Source organism: Theropithecus gelada, chromosome 16 (genome assembly GCF_003255815.1).
Source record: "Theropithecus gelada isolate Dixy chromosome 16, Tgel_1.0, whole genome shotgun sequence".
NCBI classification, from domain to species: domain Eukaryota; kingdom Metazoa; phylum Chordata; class Mammalia; order Primates; family Cercopithecidae; genus Theropithecus; species Theropithecus gelada.
This window is the reverse complement of record NC_037684.1, coordinates 76,532,395-76,553,218: the sequence shown is the minus strand read 5'-3', so window position 1 is coordinate 76,553,218 and position 20,824 is coordinate 76,532,395. Positions and strand designations below refer to the sequence as shown.

General features: G+C 41.2%; 1 protein-coding gene across 2 annotated transcripts in view; it reads left to right on the top strand.

Annotated features, from left to right (window-relative positions):
* Positions 1-20,824, top strand: part of NCOR1 (nuclear receptor corepressor 1) — a 189,511-nt gene that overhangs the window by 151,197 nt on the left and 17,490 nt on the right. For both annotated transcript variants that reach the window (XM_025363073.1, XM_025363074.1), the window contains 8 exons: positions 343-492; positions 1,175-1,300; positions 4,674-4,839; positions 5,047-5,540; positions 8,316-8,444; positions 8,842-8,999; positions 9,165-9,388; positions 19,688-19,831. In XM_025363073.1, the coding sequence (XP_025218858.1) occupies positions 343-492; positions 1,175-1,300; positions 4,674-4,839; positions 5,047-5,540; positions 8,316-8,444; positions 8,842-8,999; positions 9,165-9,388; positions 19,688-19,831 (1,591 nt within the window). The remainder of the gene's footprint in view (positions 1-342; positions 493-1,174; positions 1,301-4,673; positions 4,840-5,046; positions 5,541-8,315; positions 8,445-8,841; positions 9,000-9,164; positions 9,389-19,687; positions 19,832-20,824) is intronic.

Sequence of the window (20,824 nt, the reverse complement as noted above, 5' to 3'; positions counted from 1 at the left end):
AGCCCAGAGACATACATTGAGAGAAGGTGTTTTGGTGAATACTGAAATTTTGGTTTAGTTAAACCAAATCCTTCTGCTGAGTTTTTGTAATCCATGTTTTACAAATTTCTCTGTCTCTTTAATCTCCCCATACTTTGAGGTTACTAATATGAAGTACAGTCTTTAATATCCTTCTTGAGAGTTAAAGAATGTTTTAAAAAGTAATGATGATAGTAAACATTTCTATTTATATTATATACAAATTATCCTTGATTCACAGAGATAGACAAAATCCAAAAGTCATGTATGGTTCTGTACCTTTAGAATAACACTTAACATAAATTGTATTTGTCTTTTGGATAGGAATCATTGACCTGACCAATATGCCTCCAACAATTTTAGTGCCTCATCCAGGGGGAACAAGCACTCCTCCCATGGACAGAATCACTTATATTCCTGGTACGCAGATTACTTTCCCTCCCAGGCCATACAACTCTGCTTCCATGTCTCCAGGTAAGATTCTACAGTCACACACCTCTCTAACAGAACCATTGTGTTTATGTTTTTACAACATAGCCTTTTAAGGTATTTTGGGCAATTTTCCTTTCTTTGGTTTCTTGTTTTTCTTCTAACATTTAATAGTAGTTCTTATGTGCCAACTGTCACTAGATACCTTAGAAATGCCTTAAAAGCTTATGTTATGCTTCAGTTCTTATCCAGGACTCTTAATACAACAAACTCCTTTTTCTCTTTTTGTCTTTTCTTTTTTTGTTTGTTTTGGAGACAGAGTCTGGCTCCGTTGCCCAGGCTGGAGCGCAGTGGTGTGATCTCAGCTCACTGCAACCTCCATCTCCCGGGTTCAAGAGATTCTCATGCCTCAGCCTCTGGAGTAGCTGGGATTACAGGTGTGCGCCACCACACCTGGCTAATTTTTTGTGTGTTTTTAGTAGAGACAGGGTCTCACTATGTTGCCCAGGCTGGTCTCAAACTCCTGGCCTCTGGTGATCCACCTGCCTTGGCCTCCTGAAGTACTGGGATTATAGGTGTGAGCCACTGCACCTGGCCAAAAGAAGCTTCTTATATCCTAAATTTGAAGCTTTGTGAAAAATTTTCAATCCCTTGGAATTTCAGAATTGTTTGATATACTCAGTCAGTTGATATTTTTATCTTTAAGCTGCAGGTTTATGTTTTACAGGACACCCAACACACCTTGCAGCTGCTGCAAGCGCCGAGAGGGAACGGGAACGGGAGCGGGAGCGGGAGAAGGAGCGGGAGCGGGAACGGATTGCTGCAGCTTCCTCCGACCTCTACCTGCGGCCAGGTCAGTGAAAGGCACTGCTCTTCCATTCTCTGGACACATCTTAGCAGTCTTGTACGCTGTGTTTAATGCTGCGCACAAAAATGTTTGATGCAAACCAAAATTCTAAGACATCGTTATTACAGGCCCCAAGTGAAAAACAGGTGAAAGTGCTGTAACAGCTGAGATGGTGGAAACATGGATTTTACACGGAAAAATGTTTTCATGATGAAGCTATCATTTGGTGCAAACAGTGGACTGCGGTTGGGCCTGAAGATACTGGTCACAGAGCTTTCAAGGCTGAAAGAACAGCCCTAGCAAAATCTCCTGGATATGAAGGTGTTTTTGAGCTTGAGTTTAGAGGAGGAATGGAAAATACAGTTAGCAGCTTGTGTAGCATCTTAAATTACAATGAAATGTTGTGTCCAGGAGGCAGGTGACATGATCAGAGGGACATTTGCATACGAGTGGAATAGGTGGATTAAAACCCTGAAGGGTGGGTATGGCTGGTTCCAGAAGGCCAGTGAGACTGTCAATAGTTCATATGCGTCCTAATGGTGGCCTGGAATACTTTACACTGGGAATGGCCAGAAAAGTACTGCTGGGAAGAATATCACTGTAGACTCAAAGGGACTTAACTAGATATGGGGAGTGAGAAAGAGACGAGGAACAAGATTAGTCTGCAATAAAGATAGAGCATGATGAGTGAAAGCAAAGATGTAATGATTTTAGACATCCAGGTTGAATATCCCAAATGCCTGGAACCAGGATTTTTTCGGATTTTGGAATATTGGCATTATGCCAGTTGGACATTGCTAATCCAAAAATAATGAAATTTGAAGTGCTCCAGTGACTGTTTACTTTGAGTGTCATGTCAGCTAAAAAGTTTTGGATATTGGAGCATTTCTGACTTGGATTTGGGATGCCCAGCCTCTCATGTGTCCATGGGGAATCTTTTTTATCCATGGTATACTTGCTCTTTTCAGTTCTTTTACTTAAATCAAATCATTGACCATGTGTGTATTGTCAGATACTCTGATCTGGTACTCAGAAGAAAAGACAGAGCTTGGAGATACTGATTTAGGAGTCACCTGCAAGAGCTGAAGCTCTGGCTTGAATGAGATTTCCAAGGGGCAAGAGTGTGAAAAGAAGTGTAGGTCAGTCTTTAGATATTACCAGGAGAGTTGATCTAGGTCGGGGCAAAAGGAAGCAGAAACGTGTCAGAGAGTTAGGTACAGAACCAAAGGGCACAGTGGCAGAAGGTTGTCACATTGATACTGTCATAGGAAACAAACCTTTGAAATCAATATGAATGGCAATATATGGAAGGAGCCTGAAAGGATAGTCATCATATTTGATCCAGTAATATTTCTGAGGAGTTAAATAATTCAGTGGTTACAAAGCTCAAACACATTTAGCTATAACTGTGTCACCCAGAAGATCTTGTATAATCTATGTAAAGTAAGATTATCTATATACCTTTATCTGTGTACAATAAAAATCACTAAGAATTTGACTATAGGAAGTGCTTTAATGAATTGTAAGGCAGAACAGTAATATTGATTCCATGTTAATAGCATAAAACATGGAAAATTGTTTAAGAAACCCTCATACAAATAATACATAACTTTGGTAGAGGCTAGATTTTTAAAATGTTTGTGATCCTACTGATGAACAAAATTTATATTTAAGGCACAAAGGTACCATTTCTCTGCATCAGACATGTAAGAAAGTTGATAAATATTGTGTTGGAGTTTCTGCAGAAACAGATACTCATGTTGGCAATGGCAGTGTAAATTGGTGTAGCCTCTGTGGAGACAGAAATTTTAAATACTCTTCCATCTAGTAATTCACATCTAGGAATATATATCCCATAGAAATACTTAGATAAGCTGGGCATGGTGGCTCATGCCTGTAATCCCAGCTACTCAGGAGGCTGAGGCAGGAGGATTGCTTGAGGCCGGGAATTCAAGACCAGCCTCAGCAGCATAGTGATACCCTGTCTCTAAAATATATATATATAAATTAGCCAGGAGCGGTGCTGTGCACCTGTAGTCCTAGCTACTCAGGAGGCTGAAGTGGGATGATCCCTTGAAGCCAGGAGTTTGAGGCTGCAGTGAGCTGTGGAGTGCCCTGGGTAACAGAGTGTGATGCTGTCTCTTAAAATTTTTTAAATTTAATTAAAAAATAAATATTCATATAAGCTGATGAATGGTTAGAAGGGAGAAAACTGCTGAGAAGCCTGGCTGAGGTGGTGGTGTGTGTGAGAAGAGTGGTGTGTGCTAAAACAGCTAGCTGTTATGAAGCCAGTGAGCAGGTTAGAAGGTTGGAGTGAGGACACAGAACAAGACGAGGTCGAGAGGAAAGTGATTGGGGAGGGATTTGAGAGTTCAAAATCCTCTGCGTGAAGTAGTTCTGACCAAGTCCAAGCTCTGACTTTGTTATGGGAGAGTTAGAGTTAAGTGAACAAAAACATACCAAATATTGTAGAAGTGTAATTGTGGGAGCCAAGTTTTATGTGGGAGGATAATGTGAATGATTTCATTTCAAAAGAGAGCTTGCTGAGAGAAAGAGTCACCTGTGAAGGGGACAGTGAAGAAATGAAGCAGGGCAAACTGTGGTTGAATGAAACAGTCTCAAACCCTAGTGTAGCAGTGGTATATTATTTTCATTATGATGCTTAGAAAGTTGTGCCTGATTAGATTTTGGAAATCATGTACAGACTGGAGTTTGAGGAAGAATCTGAAAGATGAACTTATATGATTTGTAGTAGTACTTCTTGTTGGTACTGTTTTATTTCTGGGATCAAGATTGAAATTTATCAGAGAAATGGAAATGACAGTAAATGATGGCTGACGTTTTGTTTCAAGTTACTGCTGCGGTTTTATTGCATCTTTATTTGGAAACTTTTAGAACATATTTCTGGAAAGGCCAGAAAGTAGACTATCAAGTTTCTTGTCTTGTTTTCCTTTTTTCTATTTAGGTATATTAGGAAATAAACAATCCGGCCGGGCGCGGTAGCTCACGCCTGTAATCCTAGCACTTTGGGAGGCCGAGACGGGCGGATCACGAGGTCAGGAGATCGAGACCATCCTGGCTAACACAGTGAAACCCCGTCTCTACTTAAAAAAATACAAAAAAACTAGCCAGGCGAGGTGGCGGGCGCCTGTAGTCCCAGCTACTCGGGAGGCTGAGGCAGGAGAATGGTGTGGACCCGGGAGGTGGAGCTTGCAGTGAGCCGAGATTGCGCCACTGCACTCCAGCCTGGGCAACAGAGCTAGACTCCGTCTCAAAAAAAATAAAAAATAAAAAAATAAACAATCCATAAGCATTGCTTCCTTTTATCTGTAGCTTCCTCCTTATGTCTTTTTTTCTTTTTTCTTTTTCACCTCTTCAGGCTCAGAACAGCCTGGCCGACCTGGCAGTCATGGATATGTTCGCTCCCCTTCCCCTTCAGTAAGAACTCAGGAGACCATGTTGCAACAGAGACCCAGTGTTTTCCAAGGAACCAATGGAACCAGTGTAATCACACCTTTGGATCCAACTGCTCAGCTACGAATCATGTCAGTCTCTTGTACATATTTTGACAAAAAAAAGTCTCTTGTGTATTCATTTTAAAATTTGTGACTGCAATAGTCTAAGTATAGTCATGCTTTTCTGCCCGTGCCACGAAGCCTTTTTTGTTGTTGCAGTTTGTCCTTCCATCTCCCCACCACATTCCCAGCAAATGGTCTTCCCTTCACAGAGCTGTGATTTGGTTTTATTTACAGGCCACTGCCTGCTGGGGGCCCTTCAATAAGCCAAGGCCTGCCAGCCTCCCGTTACAACACTGCTGCGGATGCCCTGGCTGCTCTTGTGGATGCTGCAGCTTCTGCACCCCAGATGGATGTGTCCAAAACAAAAGAGAGTAAGCATGAAGCTGCCAGGTTAGAAGAAAATTTGAGAAGCAGGTCAGCAGCAGTTAGTGAACAGCAGCAGCTAGAGCAGAAAACCCTGGAGGTGGAGAAGAGATCTGTTCAGTGTTTATACACTTCTTCAGCCTTTCCAAGTGGCAAGCCCCAGCCTCATTCTTCAGTAGTTTATTCTGAGGCTGGGAAAGATAAAGGGCCTCCTCCAAAATCCAGATATGAGGAAGAGCTAAGGACCCGAGGGAAGACTACCATTACTGCAGCTAACTTCATAGACGTGATCATCACCCGGCAAATTGCCTCGGACAAGGATGCGAGGGAACGTGGCTCTCAAAGTTCAGACTCTTCTAGTAGCTGTATGTATCTCAATCTGAGTTTCACAATGTGATGTCTGAGTAAAGAATTACTTTATTCTTTAGGTCAAGTAGAACTATATGGTATTTAAAAATCCTAATGCTTGATAGTAAATGTAATGCAAAAATGTATCTTCTGCTGTTTTTATGATTATTTAAATATCCCAGTGTCCTACATATAAGCCTATCAATGTATTTTCCACAAGAAAACTGTATCATTTATGTAATTAAATTTAGAAAGTAGAAGGCAGACCTTATTAACATATTTAGGCATCTGAAAGGTAGTGGATATATCTCCAGGCTCTGTGCTACTGAGGTATAATTTCTCAGGAAGCATTTGCTAGGACATGGTTCTGTATTTATGCCAATACCCCAAAGCCTCTAATATCCTTTTTCTAAGACACAGATTTTTAAAAGTGAGACTACCTATTACTGGTGATTGGTATTTATATTGCATCTTTTTTGCAAGTTGGATTTTGTTCAAGTCTGGTTAGTCATTGTGATGGCTAACCTGCAAATCTTGAAATTCACAGGTCTACATTAAAATGCTAGAAAAGTTACTTTTTAAATTTTCTTTTAAACTATTGCCTCAATTCTATGTGGAATTGTAGAAAGAACAAGCAAGTATTTAAATAAGCATCTGCTAACACTGGAAGTAATTTAATCATATATAGTCATCTTTCTGTTATATCCATTGAATAAATTCAGTAGAGTTAGAGATCATGAAAAAAAAATGATTTATTATGCTCCAGAATGCAATGTGCAGTTCTTTTGATCTCTAAGTATCCACTAGCTTAATTATAATTTGTTTAGGTCACATCTACCCCATTGCTGAGGCTTTTAGAGAGAGAGGGTAGTGTTGTGTAGACAAAAGACTTCTTTTAGCCTGAGATTAGGAAAATCTGCAATATAGATTTTCTGCATGCAGAAAATTGCTCACTGAGAAAGAGATATTCTATAGTTGTATGAATAGGTCTTTTGAAGGGAAGTCGCCGGCACACTGGGAGATCCCACCTGGGCTTATTGAATGGTATAGCACATGGGTTCCTTAATCATTGGATTAAACATTTCTTTTCAGTTTGCATCACAAACCAAACCTTGCTGTAGGAATTTGATTTTCAGAAGGTTTGAAAATAGCTCATCTTTTCTGAGTGTCCATGTCTCTGTGTGTGGTTATCATTTTTATCACTGGTCAGTGAATTCCATGATGTCCAAAGGCTATGTACAGTTCTTCAGTGTGGCTTTCAGTTTGACTCTTGAGAGCCCCCTCATCCTGAAGGTGAAGTCCGTTGCCATAGTCTTGCCCCTTAAGGCTTCAAGAGCATTGTGAACACAGTTCTGAATCAGACTTTCTACTGAGTGAATATTGGAAGTTGTAAGCAGATTTAGGATGTTGAATACATAACCAGTGATGAGTAACAGTGGATACAAAAGTCACAAATTGTTGTAAACTTCTTAGAATATAGTGATTTATTTTAGTTTCTCAATGATCATTTCTGTCCTATTTATCAAGTTTCCAATCTCCTAAGTGTACTAGAACCCAGGTAGCTGCAGTTTCCATGACCTGGTGGGGATAGGAAGGACTGCTGAGTACCAGAGGAGCAGCTGGTGGCTAGGGAGCAGGGTTCATTCCCACCTGCTGCATCTGTGTCCAGCCAGGGCCATGTACCCTTTGGAGCTCTGACAGTGCTCTCAGATTCTATAGTGTAGTTTGTAGATGTGAACAGCCCTCTGAATTCAGAGGTTCCTGAATAGGTGGTTACATCTGCTCTCAACTGTCAGCTCTGAGGCCATGGCAGGACTGTGAAAAGCTGCCTGTTAGCCCCACTGCACAGCCCCTCTGTTTACTTGAGAACTGCGTCTTAGCGGAGGTCCTTTTTGATGTGGGTATTCTCCAGAGTTGGTTGACATCCTCCCTTTCTAGGAATATACTTCCCTTCAGACATTCTCTACCATTTCTGGTTATTTTCACAATGTAACACAGTGCTAAAAAATTACGAATATTTGGAGTAAGTTTTGTTAGCAGTACTCCAGTTATTTGAGAAAATCATTATAGTGTTATATAATCCATAGCTTTAAAATCATCATGGTAGTAAATGAAGCAGCTTTATAGCATCAGCGTTTTTCTAAGAATGGAATGTCCCACAGAATTGGAATTATTGGAATCAGTTATTGAGATCTACTCCCTTATTTGTTTATTAACTTCTTTCCATAAATGTTTCCCTGGTGATTTCTTTTCCAGCTCCCAGGAAAAATATCATAAATCTGTTCTCTGTTCTGCCTCATTCCAGTGTTTATTATTGTGCTTTAAAGCGTGTCTTTTTTTTTTTTGAGACGGAGTTTCGCTCTTGTTGCCCAGGATGGAGTGCAATGGCGCAATCTCAGCTCACCACAACCTCTGCCTCCCGGGTTCAAGCGATTCTCCTGCCTCAGCCTCCCGAGTAGCTGGGATTACAGGCATGAGCCACCACGCCTGACTAATTTGGTATTTTTTTAGTAGAGACAGGGTTTCTCCATGTTGGTCAGGCTGGTCTCAAACCCCCGACTTCAGGTGACCCACCTGCCTCGGCCTCCCAAAGTGCTGGGATTACAGGTGTGAGCCACTGCACCTGGCCTAAAATGTCTTAAAGCTCATAAAACTTCAGAAAACCCTCATTAACCTGGAATACCATTGAACATGGTTGATCAGAATTGAAAATATGCTGTAGGTTTGAAGAACTTAGACTTCGGAAACTTTTCCCAGGATTAGTTTTAAAATAAGATTTTCTTTTCTTACAGTATCTTCTCACAGGTATGAAACACCTAGCGATGCTATTGAGGTGATAAGTCCTGCCAGCTCACCTGCGCCACCCCAGGAAAAACTGCAGACCTATCAGCCAGAGGTGGTTAAGGCAAATCAAGCCGAAAGTATGTCTTCTTAAGCTACCATTTACATGTTTTCATATTTACATTTATTATTTGCTTCTAATTATCTGTCTAGACCATGGTAAGAATTAACTTGTTTTGTTTATTTTAGGGTAATCTTACATGAGCCTGCTTTAGAAACAGCTATCGATTCTTTTTTATTTTTTAATGATACAGAAAATAGTTTATATTAATTTTGTTTGCTTCTGCATTTATATTTTGTTCTAGTCCTCAGACTTCTGTCAGTGAATAATTTTTTTTTCCAAAATTAAGATAAGTTTTTTGTTCGGAGCTGTGTACCACATCCTTTCATGTGTTCTTCTGAATTATATTTAATCTTTGATAATGAGTGAAAGGCACAGACATTCCTGGAGTAAGACATCTATGTGTTCTCTACTAGACGATGCTACCAGACAATATGAAGGACCATTACATCACTATCGACCACAGCAGGAATCACCGTCTCCCCAGCAACAGCTGCCCCCTTCTTCACAGGCAGAGGGAATGGGGCAAGTGCCCAGGACTCATCGGCTGATCACACTTGCTGATCACATCTGTGTAAGTTTTTCATTATTCTTATTAGCTGATTTTCTTTTTTGATCATGGGGAAAGCAGATTTCATATAGAAAAAGAAATTTATAATAAAGATATCTAGATTTCTTAATACTTTTTTTTTGCAAGTACTCAATGAATTTTACCACTTCCTTCTTTTCTCATTCACAGCAAATTATCACACAAGATTTTGCTAGAAATCAAGTTTCCTCACAGACTCCCCAGCAGCCTCCTACTTCTACATTCCAGAACTCACCATCTGCTTTGGTGTCTACACCTGTGAGGACTAAAACGTCAAATCGTTACAGCCCAGAATCCCAGGTTCAGTCTGTCCATCATCAAAGACCAGGTTCAAGGGTCTCTCCAGAAAATCTTGTGGACAAATCCAGGGGAAGGTATGATCTTTATTCCAAATTATATATAAATTTCCCAACAGTAAAACAAATGGAATATATCTACAGGATAAGGAATTTGTTTCTCACAACTAAAGTTCTTTTGCCTTTAATCCCTGGAAAGTGTAAATGAGCTTTGTTCCCCTGAATATTATTCTTAGAATGTCCACTGTCTTGGCATCTGGTACTATGTCTTTTTAATATATATTCAAAAGATGATTATGTTCTGTTGGTTGGTTTGTAAAGACAGTTAAGAAGAATGTGTAGTTTGGTAGTGGTTTAGGGACACTTCAGTGGTCCTTCCTAATAATACCTCTCATATTTATCTGTCTCAGTGGTTTCTACTGGGTCAGCATCAGTAGAAGTTTAAGAAGGTGGCCGGGCGCGGTGGCTCAAGCCTGTAATCCCAGCACTTTGGGAGGCCGAGATGGGCGGATCACGAGGTCAGGAGATCAAGACCATGCTGGCTAACACGGTGAAACCCCGTCTCTACTAAAAAATACAAAAAATTAGCCGGGTGAGGTGGCGGGCGCCTGTGGTCCCAGCTACTCGGGAGGCTGAGGCGGGAGAATGGCGTGAACCCAGGAGGCGGAGCTTGCAGTGAGCTGAGATCCGGCCACTGCACTCCAGCCTGGGCGACAGAGCCAGACTCCGTCTCAAAAAAAAAAAAAAAAAAAAAAAAAAAAGAAGTTTAAGAAGGTGGTATCGACCAGGCACAGTGGCTTATACCTATAATGCCAGCACTTTGGGAGGCTGAGGTAGGAGGATTGCTTGAGTCCAGGAATTTGAGACCAGCCTGGGCAACATAGTGAGATCTCATCTGTACAAAAAAAACTTAAAAACAAAAACAAAAACAAAAAAACCTATCTATCTATCTATCTATATATATAGGTTGTTTGCTTCTGCATTTATATTTTATTCTAGTCCTTAGACTTCTGTCAGTGTATATCTATACACACACATATATATATACACACACACGTATATATTTTAAGGTGACATTAAATAAAGGAAAGGGAAGCCAATAGTGGCACCATGAGTGGAAACATGTTATATGCCAGGGCTCTCTGATAAAGAGCATATCTTCTTACCTGATAGTCTGTGTTTGGTTAAAATAAAGTGGATGCAGGATTCTTGCTTCAAAGTGGTAGACTAAATATTAGCACATGTTAAATTATAGTTAACAGGCACAAGGGAAATAAATTTAAGAATGCTGAGAAGGCCGGGCATGGTGGCTCACGCCTGCAATCCCAGCACTTTGGGAAGCCAAGGTGGGGGCATCACCTGAGGTCAGGAGTTCAAGACCAACCTGGCCAAAATGGTAAAACCCCGTCTGTACAAAAATACAAAAAAAAAAAAAATTAGCCAGGTATGATGGCAGGTGCCTGTAATCCCAGCTACTCAGAAGGCTGAGGCAGAAGAATCGCTTGAACCTGAGATCATGCCATTGCACTCCAGCCTGGGCGACAGAATGAGACTCCGTCTCAAAAAAAAAAAAAAAAAAAATGCTGAGAACAAGACTGAGATATTGGCAGATCAAAGATTCTGGCAAATACTTGGAAGACATAGAGGACAGATGAGCCAGAGTAATGGAAGCCATGGCTCAGAGCCTGAAAAAGAGAAATTTGTAGCAGAAGTAATTCTCCAGCCTACCTACCAACCCATCGAAGTGAGCAAAGAGTAGAAAGAAGAATATAGATGAGAAGCTAGATGGTCTTCTTTAAAAAAAAAAAAAAAATTATTGTGGAAGTTTTCAAATACATACAAAAGTAGAGAGAACAAGTATAATACACCTCTAGGAATCGATCACCCAATTTTGGTAATCATCAGTGTATAACAAGTTTTGTTTCATTTTTATCCCTGCTTGCCCCAACCCCTAAACTGCATAATTTAGTCATTAGAAGAAGCTGGATAACCTTAAGGATAAGATGAAAGCACATTTATTCCCTGTTAGCCAAAACAAAACCAAAAAAAGAAAAGAAACGCAATTATCAAGAAAAATGGAAAACTATATAGCACTGCCATGGTCCATTCCTGATGAAAATGTTTACACAATCTGTGGTGTTAGAAAACAGAATCAACTGGTTTTCATTTTAGTTATTTATTTATTTAACTTTCATTTTAAGTCCAGGAGTACATGTGCAGGTTTATTATATACGTGAACTTGTGTCATGGGGGTTTGTTGTAAAGATTATTCTGTCACCCAGGTATTAAGCCTGGTACCCATTAGTTATTTTTTCCTGAGCCTCCTCCTCCCACCCTCCACCCTCCACCAGGCCCCAGTGTGTGCTGTTTTCTTCCATGTGTCCGTGTGTTCTCACCATTTAGCTCCCACTTATAAGTGAGAACACGTGGTATTTGGTTTTGTTTTTGCGTTAGTTTGCTAAGGATAATGGCCTCCAGCTCCATCCATGTCCCTGAAAGGGACAGGAGCTCATTCTTTTTAATGCTCCATAGTATTCCATGATGTATATATACTACATTGTCTTTATCCAGTCAATCACTGATGGGCACTTGGGTTGATTCCATGTCTTTGCTGTTGTCAGTGAACATACATGTGCATGTGTCTTTATAATAGAATGATTTGTATTTCTTTGGGTATATATTCAGTAATGGGATTGTTGGGTTGATTGGTAGTTGTGTATTTAGGTGTTTGAGGAATTTCCACAGTGCCTTCCACAGTGGTTGAACTAATTTACACTCCCATCAACAGTGTATAAGTGTTCTATTTTCTCCACAACCTTTCCAGGATCTGTTATTTTTTCACTTTTTCGTAGCCATTCTGACTGGTGTGAGATGGTAGCTCATTGTGGTTTTGATTTGCATTTCTCTCTCTCTCTTTTTTTTGGAATAGAGTCTTGCCCTGTTGCCCAGACTGGAGTGCAGTGGTGCGATCTGAGCTCACTGCAACCTCCACCTCCCAGGTTCAAGCGATTCTTCTGCCTCAGCCTCCTGAGTAGCTAGGATTACAGGCTTCTGCCACCATACCCAGTTAATTTTTGTATTTTTAGTAGAGACAGGGTTTCACTATGTTGGCCAGGCTGGTCTCGAACTCCTGACCTCAGTTGATCCACCTGCCTCAGCTTCCCAAAGTGGTAGGATTACAGGCATAAGCCACTGCACCCGACTTGATTTGCACTTCTCTAATGATCAGTGATATTGAGCTTTTTTTTCATATGCTTCTTGGCTGCATATATGTCTTCTTTTGAAAAGTGTCTGTTCATATCCTTTGCCCACTCTTTCTTTTTTTATCTCATTCTGTTTGCCCAGGCTGGATTTCAGTGGTGCAGTCTCGGCTCACAGCAGCCTCAACCCTCCCAGGCTCAGGTGATTCTCCCACCTCAGCCTCCCAAGTAGCTGGGATTACAGGCGCACACCACCACACTCACTTTGCCTCCTCTTTAATGGAGTTGTTTTTTTTTTTTTTTTTTTTTTTGAGACAGAGTCTCGCTCTGTCGCCCAGGCTGGAGTGCAGTGGCGCTATCTCGGCTCACTGCAAGCTCCGCCTCCCGGGTTCACGCCATTCAATGGAGTTGTTTTTTCTTGTAAATTTGTTTAAGCTCTTTATACATGCTGGATATTAGACCGTTGTCAGATGCATAGTTTGCAAAATTTTTCTCCCATTCTGTAGGTTGTCTGTTCACTCTGTTGATAGTTTCCTTTGCTGTGCAGAAGGTCTTTAATTAGATCCCCCTTGTCGGTTTTTGCTTTTGTTCCAGTTGCTTTTGGTGTCTTTGTTACGAAATCTTTGTCCCTGCTGATGTCCTGAAAGGCATTTCCTAGGTTGTCTTCCAAGGTTTTTATAGTTTTTTTTTTTTTTTTTCTCACATTTAAGTCTTTAATCCATCTTGGGTTAATTTTAATATATGGCATAAAGAAAGGGCCCAGTTTCAATCTTCTGCATGTGATAGGCAGTTATCCCAGCACCACTTATTGATAGGGAATCCTTTCCTTTTTGCTTGTTTTTGTTAGGTTTGTCGAAGATCAGATACTTGTAGGTGTGAGGCCTTATTTCTGGGTTCTCTGTTCTGTTCCATTCGTCTGTGTGTCTTATTTTTGTACCAGTACAATGCTGTTTTGGTTACTGTAGCCCTGTATTATAATTTGAAGTCAGGTAGTGTGACACCTACAGCTTTGTTCTTTTTGCTTAGTATTGCCTTGGCTATTCAGGCTCTTTTTTGGATCTATATGAATTTTAAAATAGTTTTTTCTAGTTCTGTGAAGAATGTCGTTGGTAATTTAATAGGAATAGCATTTAATCTGTAATATGCATTGGGCAGTATGGCCATTTTAACGATATTAATTCTTCCTATCCATGAACATGGAATGTTTTTTCATTTGTTTATGTCATCTTTTATTTCTTTGAGAAGTGTTTTGTAGTTCCCCTTGTAGACATCTTTCACCTCCCTGGTTAGCTGTATTCCTAGGTATTTTACTATTTTTGTGGTGGTTGTGAATCAAATTGCATTCCTCATTTGGCTCCCATTGGTGTATAGGAATGCTAGTGAATTTTTTGGGGTTTTTTTGCACACTGATGGACCCTGAGACTTTGCTGAAGTTGTTTTTCAGCTTAAGGAGCTTTGGGGCTGAGACTATGGAGTTTTCTAGATATGTGGTTATGCCTCTGCAAACAGAGATAGTTTGACTTCTTTTCTTCCTATTTGGATGCCCTTTCTTTCTTTCTCTTGCCTGATCACCCTGGTGAGGACTTCCAATAGGATGTTGAATAAAAATGGTGACAGAGGGCATCCTTGTCTTGTGCTGGCTTTCAAGAGGAATGCTTCCAGCTTTTCCCCATTCAGTATGATTTGGCTGTGGGTTTTCATATATGGCTTTTTATTATGTTGAGGTATGTTCCTTCAATACCTAGTTTACTGAGAGTTTTTAACATGAAAGGGTATTGAATTTTATTGAAAGCCTTTTATGCATCTGTTGAGATTTGTGTACATTGAACCAGCCTTGCATCCCAGGGATGAAATCTACTTGATTGTGGTGGATAAGCTGTTTAGTGTTTTGCTGGATTTGGTTTGCCAGTATTTTGTTGAGGATTTTTGCATTGATGTTCATCAAGGATATTAGCTGGAAGTTTTCTTTTTATTGTTGTTGTGTCTCTGCCAAGTTTTGGTATCATGATGATGCTGGCCTATCAGGAGAACCTGCTCCCGATGTTTAACATGGGTTCTTTTCTATTTCCTGAGTATCTCGGCTGGGTTGAGAAATAAAGGGAAAGAGCACAAGAGCCAGAAATTTAAAGCTGGGTGTCCGGGGGAGACATCACATTTCGGCAGGGGGATCCGTGATGTTCTCCGAGCCGTAAAACCAGCAAGTTTTTATTAGCGATTTTCAAAAGGGGAGGGAGTGCATGAATAGGGTGTGGGTCACAGAGATCACATACTTCACAAGGTAATAAAATATCACAAAGCAAATGGAGGCAGGGCAAGATCACATGACCACCAGATGAGGTGAAATTAAAATTGCTAATGAAGTTTCGGGCACTGTGCCCGAAACAGTGATAACATTGTTTACATCTTATCAGGAAACAGGGTTTGAGAGCAGACAACCTGTCTGACCACAATTTATTAGGCGGGAATTTTCCTGGTCCTAATAAGCCTGGGAGCACTACAGGAGACCAGGGCTTATTTCATCCCATGGCTTTGACCATAAAAGACAAAAGACTGCACGCTTCTAAAGGGGCCATTTATAAGCCTACCTTCAGGGCACATTCTCTTTCTCAGGGATGTTGCTTGCTGAGAAAAATAATTCAGCGATATTTCTCCTGTTTGCTTTTGAAAGAGGAGAAATATAGCTCTGTTCTGTCCGGCTCACCAGCGGCCAGTTCAAAGTTCCTCTCTTGTTCCCTGAACATCGCTGTTATCCTGTTCTTTTTTTAAGATGCCCAGATTTCATATTGTTCAAACACACATGCTCTATAAACAATTTGTGCAGTTGACACAATCACAGGGTCCTGAGGCAACATTCATCCTCCTCAGCTTACGAAGAAGATGATGGGATTAAGAGATTAAAGTAAAGACAGGCATAGGAAATCACAAGGATATTCATTGGGGAAGCGATAAGTGTCCATGAAATCGCCACAATTTATGTTCAGAGATTACAATAAAGACAGGCGTAAGAAATTAGAAAAGTACTAATTTGGGGAACTAATAAATGTCCATGAACTCTTCACAATTTATGTTCTTCTGCTGTGGCTTCAGTCGGTCCCTCTGTTCGGGGTCCCTGACTTCCCACAACACTGGCCTCATAGAATGAGATAGGGAGCAGTCCTTTCTCTATGTTTGGAATATTTTCAGCAGGAATAGCTCCAGCTCTTTTTGTACATCTGGTAGAATTCAGCTGTGAATGTGTCTGGTCATGGACTTTTTTTGGGTGGTAGGCTATTTATTACTGACTCAATTGCAGAGCACATTATTGGTCTGTTCAGGGAATCAGTTTTTTCCTGGTTCAGTTTTGGGAGGGTGTATGTGTCCAGAAATTATCCATTTCTTCTAGATTTCCTAGGTTATATGCATAAAGGTGTTCATAATATTCTAATGATTGATTGTGTTTCTGTGGGGTCAGTGGTACTATTCCCCTTGTCATTTCTGATTGTGTTTATTTGAATCTTCTCTGTTAGTCTTAACTAGTGGTCTGTTTTATTAATTTTTTCTAAAAACCAGATCCTGAAGCCCGGCATGGTGGCTCACGCCTGTAATCCCAGCACTTTGGGAGGCCGAGGAGGGCGGATCATGAGGCCAGGAGATCGAGAGGCTAACACGGTGAAATCCCGTCTCTACTTAAAAAAAAAAAAAAAAATTAGCCGGGTGTGCTATCAGGTGCCTGTAGTTCCAGCTACTCGGGAGGCTGAGGCAGGAGAATGGCGTGAACCAGGGAGGCAGAGCTTGCAGTGAGCCGAGATCGCGCCACTGCACTCTAGCCTGGGCGACCAAGCGAGACTGTCTCAAAAAAAAAAAAAAAAAAAAAAAAAAAAAAAANAAAAAAACAGAAAAAAAAACCAGATCCTGAATTTGTTGATCTTTTGAGTGTTTTTTTGTGTCTCAGCCTCCTTCAGTTCAGCTTCAGTTTTGGTTATTTCTTTTTTTTTTCTTTTGAGACGGAGTTTCGCTCTTGTTGCCCAGGATGGAGTGTAATGGCGCGATCTCGGCTCACTGCAACCTCTGCCTCCTGGGTTCAAGCAATTCTCCTGCCTCAGCCTCCCGAGTAACTGTGATTACAAGCATGCACCACCATCCCAGTTAATTTTGTATTTTTTTAGTGGAGACAGGGTTTCTCCACATTGGTCAGGCTGATCTCAAACTCCTGACCTCAGGTGATCTGCCTGCCTCGACCTCCCAAAGTGCTGGGATTACAGGTGTGAGTCATTGCACCTGGCAGTTTTGGTGATTTCTTGTCTTCTGCTAGCTTTGGGATTTGTTTGCTCTTGGTTGTGATGTTAGCTTGTTAACTTGAGATCTTTCTTTTTGATGTGGATATTTAGTGCTATAAATTGCCCTGTCAACACTGCCTTAGCTGTGTCCCAGAGATTCTGGTATGTTGTATCTTTGTTCTCATTAGTTTCAAAAAACTTGCTTTCTGCCTTTATTTTATTATGTACTCCAGGAGCAGGTTATTCCATTTCCATTGGAATTGTATGGAGTGATTTTTATAAGCAAAACACAGAGGAGTTTCTCTGTAGTTCTAGAAAAGGATGTGAGGCAATAAATCATAAAAATGGCTGACAGATATTGAGAGTTGAGGGTTGCATAGGAAAGAGAGGTAGAAGTAAAGGTATGTGTGCTAATTTCATTTTTAAAAAAGAAAATATAAAAGGCTGAAGTATGCTATGTAAAGGCAAAATGCACAAAATTAAAATAAAATAAGCAAGCCAGCACGGTGGCCAACACCTTTAATCTCAGTGCTTTGGGAGACCAAGGTGAGAGGATCGCTTGAGGCCAGGGGTTCAAGACCAGCCTGGGCAAAATAGTGAGACCCCATCTCCACAAAAAAACCTAAAAAATAAAATTGCCCAGGCATGGTGGCATGCACCTGTAGTCCCAGCTACTTGGGAGCCTGAGGTGGGAGGATCACGTGAGCCCAGAATTTGAGGCTGCAAGTAAGCAGTGATCATACTACTGCACTCTAGCCTGAGTGACAGAGGGAGACCCTGTCTCAAAAGTAAAAATAAAATGGGCAGCAACAGAGAAGGCAAATCAAATTCTTCATCTTTCATGAAAGAGAGTTAACAGATTCTGTTTCAAGTTTTATAAATCAAAAACAAGTTTAAGATTATTTACCAAGTTTTGGAGGTAAACACTAAAACAACTAAAAAAAAAAAAAAAAGTGGCTATCTTGAATAACTGGATGGACTGACTGGGAAAGGCCATAACAAATCATGTTATAATTTTGCTTTAGTGTTATAGTCATAATTCAGATGGTGAAAGTCACAGGTGGCTTTAATATGCATAATCACTATGTCAAAAAATTTCAGGGGGGCTGGGTGTGGTGGCTCACGCCTGTAATCCCAGCACTTTCGGAGGCAAGGCAGGTGTATCACTTGAGGTCAGGAGTTTGAGACCATCCTGGCCAACATGGTGAAACCCTGTCTCTAATAAAACTACAAAAATCAGCCAAGTGTGGTGGTGGCTACCTGTAATCCCAGCTACTTGGGAGGCTGAGGCACTAGAATTCATTCAGCCAGGGAGGTAGAGGTTGCAGTGAGCCAATATCATGCTATTGCACTCCAGCCTGGGTGACAGAGCAAGACTCTGTCTTTAAAAAAAAAAAAATTGGGGGTGTGGTGGGGCCAGGTGCTTGTAATTCCAAATACTTTTGGAGGCTGAGGTGGGAGGATTGCTTGAGGCCAGCAATATAGTGAGACCCCGTCTCTACAAAAAATTAAAAATGGGCCACACAGACATAATAAAACATACAATAAAAACATAAGCTGGGCATGGTGATGCATACCTGTAATCCCAGGTACTCAGGAGATGGAAGTGAGAGGATCACTTGAGCTCAAGAGTTTGAGGCTGCAGTGAGCTATGATTGCATTCCTGTACTCCAGCCTGGTCAACCTGTCTCTAAAAAATAAAAATTGTAATAATAAGATAAATGGGCCAGGCACGGTGGCTCATGCCTGTAATCCTAGCACTTTCGGAGGCCCAGGCAGGCGGATCACCTGAGGTCAGGAGTCCTAGCCAACATGGTGAAACTCTGTCTGTACTAAAATTACAAAAATTAGCCGGGGAGTGGTGGCGGGCGCTTGTAATTCCAGCTGCTTGGGAGGCTGAGGCAGGAGAATCGCTTGAACCTGGGAGGCAGAGGTTGCAGTGAGCTGAGATCACACCACTGCACTCTAGCCTGGGTGACAAAGCCAGACTCTGTCTCAAAAAAAAAAAAAGAGAGATAAATGGGTGGGAGCTAAATAGTGTGTCTATCTTATATTATTCTTACCAAATGGTATCCAGAGAAAAAATATAAAATTGCAGAGAACCCCTCTGCCATAATACAGTGTAACTAGAACCTATGTTGACTCTCACGCCTGTAATCCCAGCACTTTGGGAGGCCAAGGTGGGCCGATCACGAGGTCAGGAGATCGAGACCATCCTGGCTAACAAGGTGAAACCCCGTCTCCACTAAAAATACAAAAGATTAGCCGGGCATGGTGGCGGGCGCCTGTAGTTCCAGCTACTCAGGAGGCTGAGGCAGGAGAATGGCGTGAACCCGCAAGGTGGAGGTTGCAATGAGCCGAGATCACGCCACTGCCCTCCAGCCTGGGCGACAGAGCGAGACTCTGTCTCAAAAAAAAAAAAAAAAAAAAAAAAAGAACATAAGTTGACTCACCTGATAAAACTTCTTGGGTGTCAGTTTAGTACTGAAGTCCTTTATCTTTAACTTGATGATGAAAGAACTGGTCAGTCATGACTCAAAATAGGTAGGAAAACCTCAATAGGTAGGAAACAAAGGTTTTCCTAAGGAGCCAAAGGTGGGATGGCGTCTGACATTGAAGGACATGTGGGGAGCCTCAAGGACGCAACTTCTGCCACTGCTGCTGCCCGGGCAGCACTGTCTGATGACGTGACTCCTGGATCCACAGGGTGTGCATGGGTCAAGTGGCAGTAACACAGTGGTTTTTATTTGTTTGTTTGTTTGAATTATGTATATAGTGAATACCTGAGGTAACTTTTCTTCTGATAGAAATTGGCAGCTTTTGCCTCTTCTCCTGAATGAAGTCATGAGTTAACAAGTTTCTGTTTAGGTAAGTCTCAGGTGTGCCTTTGAAACACAATCTAATATTTCACGTTACAATAGTAGGCCTGGAAAATCCCCAGAGAGGAGTCACGTCTCTTCGGAGCCCTACGAGCCGATCTCCCCACCCCAGGTTCCAGTTGTACATGAGAAACAGGACAGCTTGCTGCTGTTGTCTCAGAGGGGCGCAGAGCCTGCAGAGCAGAGGTACGTGCACTTCCTAGTGACAGCAGCCATTCGTGGCGCGGGTGCTTATGCTTTAACATTTCCTTCAGTTGGTGCCATTTTTCTCCTTTGGGCTTTTATGTCTGGATGGCATTCTCAGAGGATCATTTGTCTCTGTTTTCCTACTGATTTAATGCTCGTGGATTTTAGCAAAAAGAAAATATTTATAATATCATATTTAAATAGGTTAGAAAATATTTGTTCATTATTCTTGAAATTAAGTCTTTCTAGATATTTTTTAAAATGTTTTTGTCTAGGGGAAAGGGTCATCCATTGATTCAGCCAACATTTGAATGCTTACTGTATACCAAGCACTGTGGACTCTGAAAAGATTTAATGTTACCTATTTCTAACCCTGACCCCAACCCTATTAATTATTAAATTATTATCCCCATTTGACTAGATGCCTTTGAGTTGGCTCCTTTCCAGTCAATCTCCATACCTCCACCTGGGTGATTTGTCTAAAACTCATGCAGAATCCAGCACCCAGTCTTTAGCATGGCATCTGAGTTCTTGCATGACCAGGTGTATGCTACCCATTCAGCGTCACTTCCCTCTGCATCACCCCTACACTGGACTCTCTGTCCAAATCATGTTGTTTATTGTTCCCTGAATTCCATAGTCATACAGTTTGCCTAATGCTGAACCCTTCACTGGTGCGCTGAAAGCTAGACCTGTCACTTGCTCATGGTCGTACTGATACTAATGGGGAAGGGCCAGTTTTAAACGAAGGTCTAACTCCAAATTGCTAGTGCCTTTCTTACAATGTGTTGCTATTAATTTATTGCATTTATTCTTAGGGAGCTAAACAGATATTGGTACTTTTCAATGAAATGAAGAAAATCCATTTTTGGAGAGGGAGTGATGTTCAATTTTATTATACATTTACGTCTTTCCCCCTATGTTTATGAGTGTTTTGAGGACAGGGACCATGTCTTATTCCTGTTCCTATCACCTTAATTGTCTTTCCTGGCA